The sequence below is a fragment of the Sapajus apella genome, unplaced genomic scaffold (assembly GCF_009761245.1).
Source record: "Sapajus apella isolate SASKATOON/1434 unplaced genomic scaffold, GSC_monkey_1.0 scaffold16, whole genome shotgun sequence".
Lineage (NCBI taxonomy): Eukaryota > Metazoa > Chordata > Mammalia > Primates > Cebidae > Sapajus > Sapajus apella.
Window position 1 is genome coordinate 23,041,365 of NW_022436956.1, and position 15,193 is coordinate 23,056,557.

Genomic DNA, 15,193 nt, shown 5'->3' on the forward strand with positions numbered 1-15,193 from the left:
AAGTGGGAAGTGAGTGAAGAAATGGAGGCAGATACTACTGCCCAGGTGAATGTTTAAGACACATGAGGACCTAGGCTGGAATGCTGAGGAACACCAACATTAAGGCACAGGCAGAAAAAGAGAAGCTTCAAAGAGAACTTGAATGTAAATTCCATAAGGGTAGGATCTTAGGTGTGTTTTGTTACTACCATATCTCCAGCATGTTAAAATAGTGCCTGGCATATAGTCAGCACTCAATAAATATTTGTTTATTAAATGAATGAAGAAGGAAACAATGGTCAAAAACATAGGATGAAAACCAGGAGAACTGAACAAGGAAGATAGCATTTCAAGAAGGCATGAACAGCAGTGTCAAGTGCTAAATATAAGTCAAATACATACAAATTTAGTGTCCAGTCACAAAAGATGGAGCTCACCAGTTGTTCCTCAGGATTGACACCTGGTTCACAGAGGGCCAAGGGCCTCTCCTGTTCATCTTCAGGTAAGGATCCGTTGAGGAGTAAGGCCTGTATAACCACAAAGGCAGAAAGAAACCTAACTCTCCATGAGATAACTTAGTCCTGAGCTGAGCTTCGTAAGCTCACCCCAAATTCAAATCACAACTCAGCTTCCTCAAGAAATTTTGTTGGTAATGTTTGCTCCTTGGATACTTCCCATTGCTCACCCTGGGACTAGTTCCTTTCGTCAAGCGCATGCTCTGGCTCTTTCAACTCTCTGGATACCCTACTGCTCCCCTTCAACGTACCTTGGCCCCAGAAGAAAATCTAAAAACAAATCTTTCTTTCAAAAGAGATACAACACATTTCAAACTGGAGCTGCTCAAATTCAATTTTACCAGAAAGAAAAAACGATCTAAAAGCAGTGTAGACTCATCACAGCTTAGAAATGAGTATTATATTGAATTATTTGGAATATATTTGGAGCATTCCGGTTTGATTTTTGTTTAATAATTCTGCATTTTTATTCCCTAAATCAACTTGTATAGAACAAGAAGGAAAACATTTGCAGAGTGATGTCCCCATTCATTTTAGCTCCTGATACCAGGCTGTTTTCATTAGAATATATAAGTAGGTGGAATGGGGAGGCAGATTTACCATGAAGCTAAGAAATCTACAGCTTTATGCCCCCCGCATGTATTGCCTCTCCCATGGTCCTCTACCTAATTTTTTTTTTTTTTTTTTTTAATTAAGACAGGGTTTCACCATGTTGGTCAGGCTGGTCTTGAACTCCCGACCTCACGTGATCCGCCCACCTTGACCTCCAAAGTGCTTGAATTACAGGCGTGAGCCACCATGCCCGGCCCCTAATTGTTATTATTATTATTGGAGACAGAGTCTCACTTTGTCACCCAGGCTGGAGTGCAGTGATATGATTTTGGCTCACTGTAATCCAGGGTTCAAGCAATTCTCATGTCTCAGTCTCCCAAGTAGCTGGGATTAGAGGCATGTGCCATTGTATCTGGCTAATTTTTGTATTTTTAGTAGAGACAGGGTTTTGCCATATTGCCCAGGCTGGTCTCAAACTCGTGATCTCAAGCAATCCGCCAGCCTTGGCCTCCCAAAGGGCTGGGATTACAGGTGTGAGCCACCATGTCTGGCCTATACCTAATTATTATAGTCATAACTTTATAATCTTATTCTTTAAGAAGCCCCCCTGCATAGACACAAATTATATACTTCAGGACTCACAAAACTTGGATCTGTCCCTGCAGGTATCCATCAGATCAGTGAAAAACTGAAAAATGTGACCCCATTTTATATCTGAATCAATTCTGTCTTGATTCAAAAGAGGGGAGTTACAGAAGCTGTTTCTTATTTCAGTAAATATAACACAAATTCAGCTGGGCAAGGTGGCTCACACCTATAATCCTAGAACTTTGGGAGGCCGAGGCAGGAGGATCCCTTAAGCCTAGGAGTTTGAGACCAGCCTGGGCAACATAGTGGGACTCTGTCTTTATAAAAAAAATTTTAAATTAGTTGGGCATGATAGCACATGCATGTGGTCCCAGCTACTCAAGAGGCTGAGGTGGGAGGATCACTTGAGTCCAGGAGACCAAGGCTGCATTGAGCCATAATCATGCCACCGCACTCCAGCCTGGGTAACACAGCGAGACTCCCATCTCAATCAATCAATCAATAAATAAAATAAAATCCAGACAGCAGTTGATCTACCAAAAGCTAATAATAAAATTTGAGTAAGTCAAATGAATTTGGCTATCTCACAGAGTCATGGCAACAGGTACAGACATATATAAGAAGCTACAGGACCCCAGGGAGGTCAGGGCATTTCAACATTATGGAAATATCAAGTATAACTGCAAGCTGTTCAAAGGGTTCTAACTAAGGAATACTAATAGGTCAGAAACCTTGGATGTGGCTTAGCATGCAACTTGTTAATCAGTGAAAGAGTTAAGAAGCCCAGTGGATGCTGTGAGCCCTTTTGTATTCTACAATGGAACTGAATTCTCATTGTGATCATGTGGCTGTGAATTAAAACTCTTCTGTTTGCAGGGAATATTAAGATGCTGACTTTCTGCCTGTCAGTTCTCTTCTTTTTCTGTCTAATCTGCCATCGAATTTCTCCCGGACTAAGAAATGCAAACAAACTGAGAGCCAAACTGATGAATATCTATGTTCATATAATGCGAATTATCCTGGGAACAACCTGGTTGGGTATAATCCCTAAATTCTTCATGGCATACTTCCTATGCAAACAGAACACACACAAAAACATTCCATGAAGGTATTCGTTAATGGAGTGGCAGAAAAGAGATCTAAAAGGCCTCATAAGCCAGCCATTTTAAAAATACAGAGCAAATGAAGGAAAACCAACAACTTTCTTTAGGAAACATTCCTCCCACACTTCTCCGTTCCTGGGGCATACATTATGCAAACTGCTTCACCGCAGCACCAATCTCCTTTTTTCTTTAGGAACCCTTTGAGTCCCTACCCTGTTGCAGGCTAGCTGGGAGCACGCTCTCCACCGCCTGCCGGCTGCCAAAGCCACACACATAATGTGGGCTTTGTTTACGTGTCCATAAATATTTGACAATTCTGAAGCACTGCAGTTCCCAGCACAAACAGAAAGGAATATTCCTAGGCAATTTCAGGGTCATCAGCACACTACAAGGGCTCCCCTAAACAGTCACAGACACACAAAGACAGGAATCCAGGGGGTCACTGAGGGTGGGAACTGTCAAGTGGGTCAGTCAGTCTCTGGGGTAGATTTGCCGAGCTGGCACTACAGGTATAGGAAAAACTGAAGGGCAATGTTGCTTAAGGAAAAACCTCTTCTGCCTGACCATTACGCCTTGACATCCATTTGCACATGTATTAGGAGTGTGCTAAATCCCTTAGCTAAACTCAAATGGAAACCTGTCAGCATTATTGGCTCTTACACTCTTCCTGCTAGAGAATTTCTAGGAAAAAATCCCTGACTATTCAGTGCCATTCTTTGGTTAAAGCTGCAATTGCAGGTCTATAGCAACATATGGGGTACAAGCCCACCTGTGTAGCAGAGAGTCAAGAATAAGGGCTTGCTAGGGGTCAGTAATGGCTCCTGGGCTTGCCGAAATCCTAAGTGCTGTGCTATGAACAGTAGCCCACAAAGTTCATTTAAAGTACTCAAATATAAAGAATTTTCTACTCTTTCTATACTACTCCCTATATCTAATCTCCTCATTCAGTTCTGACCTCCTGCAAAACTAAAATCAGTTTATTTTCAATGGATGCTAGTGACTTAATAATCAATTGGTATAACAAGGGAAAACTACAAGGGAAAGAGCTACCTGTAGTCCTGATATCATTTTCTTTGCTTCCTCCATTTCTTTTTCCAAATATTCTTGTTGTTCCAACAGCTGTTCTTCCCATGAGGTCTCCAGATAGGTTCCAGGGCTCCCTGGCCGCCAGTCACGAGATAATGGAGAATCTGTCTCCTCTACAAAATGAAAAGAGGGAGTACAGTTCATATTGAAGAAAACTGATTTTCGGCAGAAAGCGTTCACAGGATAGCATTCACAGGTTCAGGTCACCTGCATTCTGAACCTGTTTTCATAGCACAGACTGGACTCTCCACCAGGTGGGGTTGTGAAGCATAAATTGGCTGTGAACTCAGGCCCCAGGCTCACTTGGTGCTAGAACAATCTATCCTCTTTTAAAACAGGAAGTAGTAAGATTCGCTTTTACCACTGGTACGGTATGGGCCACACAGATTTTACCCTTAATTCTTAGAACTGGCATTCCCAGAGCCTGATTTTGCCAGGTACAAAGAGAGAAGCTGTCAGATGCAGTGAAAACAAAATTTTACTGGTTACTCTGAAGCTTTACGGGGGAGACCTCAACTCAATGTTCCTTTGACAACTCAGTTATAACTGGACCGCTTTCATATAGAATACTGTGTGAGTCACACAGGAAACAAACAAATAAAAACGCAGCTGCACACACTGTTTAATATCACTTTTATTTTCCTAGCTTTAAGGTCTCTGTGCTCTGGTTTCCTTGTCTATTTTGTACTATCTAATTGTATGTACAGCCATTTAAAATGCATTCTTGAATTCAGGAAGGCATAAACTCTTTCAGTGAGTTTCTTCATTCATGAGACAAGTATAATAACCTCTCTGGTTTGCTGTGAAGATTAAATAAGTCAACTTATGTGCAGGGCATGTGCTGGTGCCTGGCCCAGAGAGGCACTCATTAAATGCTCTCCCTCTCTCTCTCCAAAGCCCCTGGAGTTTTGAATCAACAACATGACTGACTTTTTGGTACTAATGCCAGGGTTAGACGGGGAGCAGAATGTGGAAGAATTCAATTCCAGTTTTTCTTCTGAGGGCCTCTATTTCAGTACAACTCTTGTGGGTAAAGAAAATTCTAAGAAGTTTTGCACCTTGCTTCTCACATGTTTCTCTCTCTATGTAAGAAAAAAGAGCAACTGAAACAGTATGAAAGTCTAAACAAAGGGAGCTCTTTATGGTCCTGTCTGTAGCTTCATACCAAGCCTAATACAGTCCTGCTCTCTACTCTCTATGTCCTCACAGACACCTCAGCTCATACAATGTATTTCTGGTACCAATTTAAGTTATGTAAGTACTGCAATTATTTGTATAAGATAGGAAAAATAAAAGTGTGTACTTGAGTAAGGCTTTTGACTGCCCCAAAGTCATTTCCTAATTCATAGGCAGCCAGCTAAGAAAGGGCCTGTCTATGCTGCCGCAAGATTTTTGACAGCTAGGACATCAGAAATGACATTCTGCAAGAGGATAACCACATTAATTGGCTCAAAGTCATTAGAGCCCTCTAGCACTGACCCTGCATGCACAGACCATGGAGATGGGGAAGGCCAGGGGGCTTATAGGTGGTTGGGACCTCTAAATTCTTCAAGCTGGCGATTCCTTGAACCAACCCAGGCAGGCAGAGAGACAGTACCTGTTCTGTTCTCTATTCCTTCAGAGGGAATAATCACAAAATCTGCCTTCTCTTCTGACTGGGTTATAATGGACTCGCTCTTTGCACTGTGGATTGGACTGGGTGAAGTCAGGCTGTCATTGAAGAAAAAGGAGGAAAAACTATTATTATGAAGAATTGTTCAGAAAGCAGCTTTCATAATTTATTTCTGAGACCAGGGACATGTTCTTATTCATCTTACTCCTCCATGGCTAACACAATACTTGGCCCACGGAAAATAAAATATTTATTTAATGATTAACTTTTTGAATGAATGAAATTAATACTGAATAAAGGAATGACCCAGTCCTATAAGGTCTTTCCACAACAAGGATGCCTTTAAGCCTAATTCTTTGAGAAGAGATTTACCAAAATGATGGGTAATCTAGCATTCAATGAACTTGAGGTTTTGTTTTGTTTTACCTCCTACCACCTCTGTCATCACCATCCCTGGGCCCACGTTCAAAGATTGATGCCAGTCTGTGTCTAGTAGCTTTTGGAGCTAGAAGGAAATTTTATTTCCAATACACTGATCTCTCACAGATACAGGCAATACCAGCCAAGTTATCATGACAGATCAGCTCTGAGCTAATCACAAAGGAGAGTACAGGGTGGGGGTGGTTCAAGGGGAAAAGTTACTGGAGGCGGTACATTGGCAGGCTGGGCAGAGGAGCAGTTACAGATCAATAATTGAGCTAGAGCATGACAAGGGGAAGGCAATAGGTCAAAAGGGGAAAGACTGCTAGGGATATTAGAGTAAGGGTTTACTTGATTTATTCCTATCAAAGAGTTATTTATATTTCTGACACAATACTTTGAAATTGTCCTCAAAATCTTCTCAACAATTCTTAAGGTTTTGTTTTGTTTTATTTTTTTGAGACAGGGTCTCACTCTGTTTCTCAGGTTGGAATGCAGTGGCTCCATCACAGCTCACTGCAGCCTCAAGCTCACGGGCTTCAGCAAATCTCCTGCCTCAGCCTCCCGAGCAGCTAGGACTACAGCTGCATATGATGCCCAGGTAATTTTTTGATTATTTTGTAGAGACAGGATCTCCCCATGTTGCCCAGGCTGGTCTCAAACTCCTGGGCTCAAGCAATCCTCTCTCCTCGGCCTCTCAAAGTACTGGTATTATAGGCATGGGCCACCATACCTGCCCCTTAAGTTCGGATATAACTACTAGCCTTGGAGGGAACGATGCTGATTATCAGGGAATTGGAATTTTAAATCTCTAAAACAACAGCAAATCTACAAGACAAGATGGGAATGTGAGGCTGGTGCTCCCATCTGACAGGGAAAAGGAGTAATGAGCCATTTCTCTTTGCACTGCACCTTGAGAACATCAGCACTGAAACAATCTCAGGGGCTGAGGGGTCTCCAGGCCCAGCCCCCTCTCAGGAATTCTTTCCAAATCCATCACCCAGACAACAGTGAAAGTGGCTAGGATTCACTGACCCACTTAATGTGCCCCTGAAGTCTCCCAAGCGAATCCTCACAACCACGATCAGGAGTTAACATTTCGTCTTCCTAGAATCCAGTAAAAAACAAGAGCCAGGCACAGTGGAGGTAGCCAGGCACTTCAAAAGCAGTGAGGCAGCCTGAGGACTAGTGTCTCATCCTCCTGATTGCCAGTATTTTAAGGGCTTTGGTGGGAATGACCTCAACTGGAAATACATTCTCTTCCTCTTACAACCACAGAAAACATTGTAAAGCTTTTAAATTGAAATCGCAAATTAAACAAAGTTGCTTAGCCATATCTATAGATTTATAACCCAAACAGGCAGGAGGGGTGGGGAGAGGCAAGAAGTGATATTCTGAAATAGCAACTACTTTCTAGAACTTTCTCATTCATCTTTCACCACTTAGGCAATCTTGACTTCCAGGGCAACATGAATTAGCTGCTTGAAAAGCTCTCATCCAAGGGTACTACGTCATTCACCAGGAGAATAGACTTGTGACTGCTCAGGCTTCAGCATTTACCTTCTTACAGAAATGGGAATCCAAGCGTAGAAAGCGGCCTGCAAGAGCTGCTCATCTCTGAGAAATAAGAAAACAACACTTTCTCATCTGACAAGGTGCTATGGATGACATGTTCCACTGTCTGCCTTTGCTGGACCACAGTTGGTATATGTGAGATGGAGTCGGGGAGGAGGGTGCAGTGTGAACCCAGGGTGCTAGAAAACTGCTTTCCTAAAAGCACAGACGCATGCTCAGCTCCTTCTCCCTCCTAACAGAGTTGTCTCCCATATAAGGGCAGAAGGAGGCGGATGTCTGGATATCCAGCCCCGCTGGGGGAGTGGCAGAGCAGTCAAAGGAAAACAACATTTCTCTTTCTTGAATTGAGGCTGCCAATGTGAGGCCACAGAGAGGTAAGACCAAGAAACTCGATGGCCAAGTGGAGATATAAAGGACCTCAGGCAGGAAACTCCCGAGGCACATGTTAGAGCAGGCACCCTGCTGCCTCCCTAAGAAGTACCTCATGGAGGAGGAAGATGCATTAAATCCTCTGTCCCAGGTCAGAGAAAAATATTTTAATGCTAATTAATTATGTATATGACAGGCTCCTCCCTGATTAGCTTAAAAGTCCTATTTTATAAACAAGTAATCCCCTACTTATCATCATAATCCTCTCTGAGGTCAGAGAACGACTGATCAGGTCTGGGCTGATACATTTCTTAATTCCCACAGGTCTAATAGGTCTTCTATCTTAATTTATCAGACAAGCAATCCCGCAGCAAAGATACTGCCAAATCCCAGTCAAATTAATTTTTTAAATGGATAATAGGCAATAAGGAAGAGTCCTGTATCCTCAGGAAGTGCCCTCCCCCAACAGAGACCCTGGCAGGGCCAAGGGCTACTCCTCCTTCCCCCATGCTGGCTCCACTTACTAAGCCCACCGTATTTTATAGTGATAACCCCTGGTCAGCAGCCTGTCTCCCAACGTAGTGCTCCCGCCACCCCCTCACCACCTGTCTCCGGCCAAAAGCATCCTTCAGCCCTGCCCCTGCTCCCACCCAGGCCCCCCGCTTTCAAAGCCAGAGTGGCTTCAGCTCACCATTTGACTTGTGTCCCTCCCATGGTCCCCCTCCTGTCTTGGGTTTCAGCAAGCCTGTGTCCCCGGGTGAAGTGGGAGGCTGAGAGTCACATCACTCCCAAATTCAGGCATGTCTCCCCGCGCTGGGGCTGGAAAACGCCTCCACGGGAAGGCCAGCTAGCGGAGCTACTCGCCCGGCTCGCGGGAGAAAGTGGGAACGGCAGCGGCGGCGTCTCGGCCCCAGCGACGAGGATGCTCCCGGCTCTGAAGCGCGCCGTCCCGGGCGCTCAGACTCTGCTGCGGCCCGGCCCCGGCGGAAGCTGCCACCCCTCGCAGGCTGCCGGCCCCTGGCCTCTGCATCTTGGCCTCCGCGGACGCACGGTGCCCGGCATCCCCCCAGGCGGAGGCATCTCACCCCATTTGCCACTGGGAGGGAGGCTCCCGGCGGCGCAGGCTGCGCCTCAAGTCCCCAGCGGCGATCCCGCTCCGCGACACCTTCCGGATCCCTCCCCGCCCCTCCCTCTGCTGCCTCCCGGGGCTGTCACCAGCCGCGAGGCGGCCGGGCTCCGATCCAAGCCAGCTCCGCTGGGCTGGCCAACCGACCGCTCTGGGCGGAGGTAAGGGGTGCGAGCCGGGGGCGGGGCTGGGCGGGGTGGAGGTGGGCGTGGGGGCGTCGACGAGGGGTTGGGGGATGCTGAGAGGAGAGACTGGGAGCCCCAGGATAGGGAGGGGAAGGGCTGCGGAAAGGCAGAATTCCGAGGAGGGTTCTGGTGGTCTGGGTACTGGGGAGCCCGGCACCGAAAACGCTGCATTCTCCACTCTGAGCCTTCCCTTCGTGGAGGCGAGGTCGGACAGGTCAGGCCCGCAAGGGGCTCTGGCAGCTCCTCAGGATGGAGACTCCAGTGCTCCCCAGGAAACCTGCCTAGCACCTATCCCCTCCCACCTTCCCTTCTGGCGTTTCGTGTGTTCTTTTTAACCAACTCAGGATCATTCCGCTTGGCTACAGTGAGAGGCTGGTATGTGGTTTTCAGAGCAACAGGCTGGCAGGGCTTCCCCAGGGCGTCTCCCGAGGAGCAGTGGCAGGGGATGAGACACCCAGGGACTGTCCTTTCTGAGCCACTCCCATCCTGAACAGGCCACATCTGGGGACTCCTGGGCTCTTCATGGGTCAAAGAGCCACGAAGTGGGCTCCCGGGGTGGGGGCAAGGGCTCAGAATGTGCAGGAATCTGCTGGGTTCCGGATAGTCACAGGAAGCCTCTTCCTTCCCTGGGGGCCCACTGAGCAAAAGGCAGCTACTAAACGAGCATGCCAAAGAGCTGAACGAGGGGTCAGCATTAGAAGAAAATGGCAAAATCGACTAGTAAAAAACAAGGTAAAGCAAACAATTCTTCTCTGACCCCTCTCCTAGAAAACTGTCACTATTAGCTCACTGCAGCCTGATAGCCAGTGGGTCCCCCACCCAGTCTCATAGCCCTCCCCTCAGTCCTCCTGCCCTGGAGGAGAAAGCAGGTGCTCTCAGGAAGAAATCCACTCTTCCTCCTATCCCCCAACTCTAGCAGGCACTATCAGGTTTAGAAGAATGAAAGGCCTGCAGAGGTGCAGAAAGCAATAGATCTCATTACACAACAAAACATCCTGTAATTCTGCTCCAAGTGATAACCTAAGCAGCAAGCAAGGAAGAAATGATTTAGATTCTCATTAAAAGCACACCTGCTGCTTAATGGGCACAGGGCTTCCTTTTGGGGGTGATGAAGATGTCTTCTGTGTGGATAGAGGTGATGGTCGCACCACATTATGAAGATACTAAATGCCACTGAATTGTACACTTTATAATGTTTAATGGTTAATTTTATGTTATGTGAATTTTATAAATAAAAAAGCACACCTATTAAATGTAAAAGGTAAAAAGTTAGTAAAGTTATCAGTATATTAAAATACTAGAAAGAGTGCCATATGACCTCAATAAATTAGGAAATGGTGCATCAAAATAGGATGGAATTTTATGAGGAAAAAAATGAGGAAGAAAAGAAAAACACAAAATACATACAACGTAAGGAATAATTAGCCCTAAATAGATCAGATTACACCAGGTTGGGATAGGAAATAAAAGGTCATTAGAGCATAAATTATGATTCAGCAACAAAATGAAATTAGTAAAACATGATCTGGGGAGTGTTTATAGGAGCATGATTTACATGAGCCAGGAAAGTAATCTTTTTCTGCCACCGATAAAGTTTTCATTAGGGCACTGTATCCTGTTTTGGTCTCTGTACTTGGCTCTAAGGGATACAGACAGCTTTCGGCTAGAGTTGCAAACATCATAGCTCACTCAAATGCATACTAATTAGCCACACTTCCTGTAGAGTCGGAAACACTGTAATGCTCTAAGACACCTCTGCTCAATTTCTTCTTTTCTATGAGCTTTAAATGGGCTTTTCAGGCCATAACTTAAGAGTTACACTTAGGCTCAAGGACAGCACAATGGAATTGGCTATCATAAACGCTGGTACCAGATATGCAAATGTCAGAACCACTGGACTGGGCCCTGACAGGTTCCACTCATCCCCGATGTGGTCACAGCTAAGCACTGGCACTGGAACTGCACAGATTCCATTTGTGGAAAATATACCACCACCCCACCCTACCTTCCTCCCCTCCTACCAGCACAAACCCACAAAGCACTGCCAAGGGGTATCCCTTTAAAGCCAAACATAAACTGGGGAGAGAAAAAGGGCTTAGGTGACTTTTTGCTTGTTGTATTGTTACTTGAAGTCGAGAACTCCAAGAATTCCCAAGAATTCAGCTTTCAGAGGCCACAGTTACCTGGAGCAGCTGGATTCAGATGGAGACTTTTGTTGCCCTTCATACTGCTGCACCAGGGCCCGCACGCTCCAGTATGGATTCTCAATTTCCTCATCCATGCTGCTGTTCCTAAAGTCAGAGGACACCAGCAAAGGGAGCATGTCAGCCCTTCAGATCAGATCAACTCAGCAAGCACAGACAAACTGCCACTCTGAGAGCAGTATACATAAGATGACTAAGACAAAACCCTGCCTCAAAGACACTTGGTACCTAGCTGGAAAGGCAGACACAAAAACAAGTAATTCACCAATCTCTGCAATACTTCAGGGTCCTGCTCTCTCTTAGCAGATACAAAACCCACAAAGTATTTTTTTCTGCCATGACTCCCTAGGACAGCCTGACCTTTGAGTACATTCCAGGGCAGAGCTTCCCCTAGATGAACTGGAACATTCTTCCCACGTACCTCCCAGTGAAGAAAACACACTCTGCCAAAGGCACATATTTAAATTTTGGGCACCAGAGCAAAAACTTACACATAAGATTCCTTTACTTTCTGCTAAATGCAAAATAAAAATAAACATCTCAAAGAAAAGGCTTTTCTCTTTTGAGAGTGGCCTCCCTACCTCCACTCCATGTTCTTTTCTGCAATGTGTGGCTGGGTGACATTTCTTTTTTTTCCTTTTTTTTTTTAAATGTAATTTATATTAGGACACAGATGCTAGAGCATTTTTTTTCTTTTTTTCTTTTTATTTATTTTTTATAGGTGACATTTCTATCTACCGCACTGTATCATCTAACAGAAGAAATATCAGAAAGAGGGATCAGTTCCCATCCCCGTATTTCTACCCTTACCTCTGTCTGTATCGAAAGACATCCCGTCCTGATCGGGACATGTCATGACACACATCGGCCAGAGCAGCAGCTGCTCCCTGGGCAACAGCAGTGGCACAGTGTGGTTGGTGACTTTGCAGAGGGGCTCTGGAGTCCTGTCCTTGGTTCACCGTCCTATTAGAGCCAGGTTTGAAATGAGCTGCCAAGGCAAGGACCAGCCTCATGATAGACTTCAGGTTTCCGTCCACAATATCTGAAGGACAAAACAGACCAAGAGATCCTAAGAGGGGGGCAAAAGCTAAGGACTTATGCATTTAATACACATTGCTAGTGATACAGGTAAGCAAGGCAGTCAGGGTCTCAGTCCTCACAAAGCTCTGTGCAACCAGGGAGACAGAATATGTAAGAACAATGACAATAAAGTAAGATCACATGTTTTGATAAGTACGGGATTCTTTGGGAGGTCAGAGTAGAGACACCTTATCTAGACGGCTCAGAGAAGGATTCCTAGAGGAAGTGGGTTCTAAACTGAGACTTGATTAATGAAGAGTGGTACATTAGATAACAGAAAGACAAAGAGTATTCCAGGAAGAGGGAATAGCAGGTGTGAACGTCTTGAAGTGGGAGAGAGCATGATATATTAGAACTGTGCTATCCAATGTGGGAATCATCAGCCACCTGTAGCTATCAAGCACTTAAAAAGTCCTTAGTCTGAAATGAAATGTGCTCTAAGTGTAGTATTTACTTAGCATATACACGTGCCCCCCAAATGCAAAACATCTCGTTAACTTTTTATATTGATTTCATGGTGAAATGGAGATAGAGTTAAATAAAATATTATTAAAATTAATCTCATCTCTTTTTTTATGATGTGGCTATTAGAAACTCTTTTTATTTTTATTTATTCATTTTATTTTTTGAGATGGAGTCTCACTCTGTCACCAGACTAGAGTGCAGTGGTGCAATCTCGGCTCACTGCAACCTCCGCCTCTCGGGTTCAAGCGATTCTCCTGCCTCAGCCTCCCACATAGCTGGGACTACAGGCACATGCCACCATGCCCACCTAATTTTTGTATGTTTAGTGGAGATGGGGTTTCACCATGTTGGCCAGGATGGTCTTGATCTCTTGACCTCGTGATCTGCCCACCTCGGCCTCCCAAAGTGCTAGGATTACAGGAGTGAGCCACTGCGCCTGGCAACACTTTTTATTTTTTGAGACAGAGTCTCACTCTGCTGCGCAGGCTGGGGTGCAATGGCACAATCTTGGCTCACTGCAATCTCTACCTCCTGGGTTCAAGCAATTCTCCTGCCTCAGCCTCCCAAGTAGCTGGGATTAAAAGCACCCATCACCACACCCAGCTAATGTTTGTATTTTTAGCAGAGACAGGGTTTCACCATGTTGGCCAGGCTGGTCTTGAACTCCTGACCTCAAGTGATCCACCCGCCTCAGCCTCCCAAAGTGCCGGGATTACAGGCCATTGAGCCATTGCGCCTGGCATGCTATTAGAAACTCTTAAGTTACCTATGTGACTTTTATTATATTTCTGTGGCACAGCACTGTGGTGGAGGAAGTGAAAGAAGTTCAGCATACCCAGAGCCCAGAATGCAGGAGGAGAGAGGGAAAGGTGAGGCAGCACGGGGGTGAATCAGGGGGTGGGTCACACAGGGCATGGTAGGCCACAGGAAGGACTCTGGATTTTATCCTAAGGGTCCTCAGATATGGAGGAGTGGCATGAGTATATGTACTCTTAGAAAGATCATTCTGACTGCAGCGTACAAAGCAGATGAGAGGGGGACAAAAATCAGTGCCACAGGACTAACTCCCACAGACTGTTAACACTTCTCCAGGTAAACGATAATGATGTCCTAAATGGCAGTGTTCCCTCAAAATAGCTGACTTTAATGGGCCAGATCCCCAAGCCCACTCCACATGGGAACCAGATCAGAGGTATTGTGAAACTCTAAATTTTGCCCTAGAAATAAAAGAGGAATGTAGGCAGAAAGCAGTATGATAAGTCTGGTGAAAGTCAATGTAAGGAAATGGGTAACATTTTGTTTTCTTTTTTTTTTTTTTTTAGCTTTGTAGCCTTTAAATACGTAAGACTTGGAAAAGGATGATTTTTGTTTGTTTTTTCTTTCTCACCTTTTGTTTTAGAAGGAGGTGGTACACATGCAGGTTTGTTACAGAGGTATATTGTGTGATGCTGAGGTCTGGGGTATGATTGAACCCATCAGGCAGATAGTGAGCACAGTACCCAGCAGGTAGTTTGCAGCCCTTCCTCCCTCCTTCTCTCCCTACTCTAGTAGTCCCCAGTTTCTACTGTTCTATTCTTTATGTCCCAATGTGCACCCAATGTTTAGTTCCCAATTATAAGTAAGAACACATAGTATTTGGTTTTCTGGTTCTGCATTAGTTTGCTTAGGATAATGGGCTCCAGCTGCATCCATGCAGCAGCAAAGGACATGGGACATGATTTTATTTTTTTATGGCTGCATAGTATCCTATGGTATATATATACCATTTTTTTTTATCCACTCCTCTGTTGATGGGCACTTGAGTTGATTCCACGGTTTTGCTATTGTGAATGGTGCTGTGATGAACATACAGGTGCATGTGTCCTTTTGGTAGAATGATTTATTTTCATTTAGGTATATACCCAGTAGGGGGATTGCTATAGTTCTCCGAGAAATCTCCAAACTGCTTTCCACAGTGGCTGGACAAAGTTCCAGTCCCACCAACAATATATGTGACCCCTTTTCTCCACAACCTTGCCAACATCTGTTATTTTTGTTTTTGTTTTTTGAGACAGAGTCCCACACTGTTGCCCAGGCTGTAGTGCAGTGATGCAATTTGGGCTCACTGCAATCTCCACCTCCTGGGTTCAAGCAATTCTCCTGCCTCAGTCTCCCAAGTAGCTGGGACTACAGGCATGTGCTGCCACACCCAGCTAATTTTTTTTGTATTTTTACTAGAGACAGAGTTTCACCGTGTTGGCCTGGATGGTCTTGATCTCCTGACCTTGTGATCCACCAACCTTGGCCTCCCAAAGTGCTGGGATTACAGGCATGAGCCACCAGTCCCAGCCCAAC

At 45.1% G+C, this 15,193-nt stretch overlaps 2 protein-coding genes across 10 annotated transcripts in view; one reads left to right on the top strand and one right to left on the bottom strand.

Annotated features, from left to right (window-relative positions):
• DIXDC1 (DIX domain containing 1) overlaps positions 1 to 15,193 on the bottom strand; it is a 91,601-nt gene that overhangs the window by 28,053 nt on the left and 48,355 nt on the right. For 5 of the 6 annotated variants that reach the window (XM_032285574.1, XM_032285576.1, XM_032285573.1 and 2 more), the window contains 5 exons: positions 12,125 to 12,356; positions 11,294 to 11,401; positions 5,421 to 5,533; positions 3,788 to 3,936; positions 417 to 506 (listed from right to left, as the gene is read on the bottom strand). In XM_032285574.1, the coding sequence (XP_032141465.1) occupies positions 417 to 506; positions 3,788 to 3,936; positions 5,421 to 5,533; positions 11,294 to 11,401; positions 12,125 to 12,356 (692 nt within the window). Of the gene's footprint in view, positions 1 to 416; positions 507 to 3,787; positions 3,937 to 5,420; positions 5,534 to 8,490; positions 8,969 to 11,293; positions 11,402 to 12,124; positions 12,357 to 15,193 lie in introns of those variants that run through there. The other variant, XM_032285578.1, reaches the window with a different exon arrangement.
• CRYAB (crystallin alpha B) overlaps positions 8,212 to 15,193 on the top strand; it is a 75,105-nt gene continuing 68,123 nt past the window's right edge. For 3 of the 4 annotated variants that reach the window (XR_004270930.1, XR_004270929.1, XR_004270928.1), the window contains exons 1-3: positions 8,212 to 9,086; positions 13,659 to 13,728; positions 13,952 to 14,051. The gene's annotated coding sequence lies outside the window, so the exon portion shown is untranslated. The remainder of the gene's footprint in view (positions 9,087 to 13,658; positions 13,729 to 13,951; positions 14,052 to 15,193) is intronic. The other variant, XR_004270931.1, reaches the window with a different exon arrangement.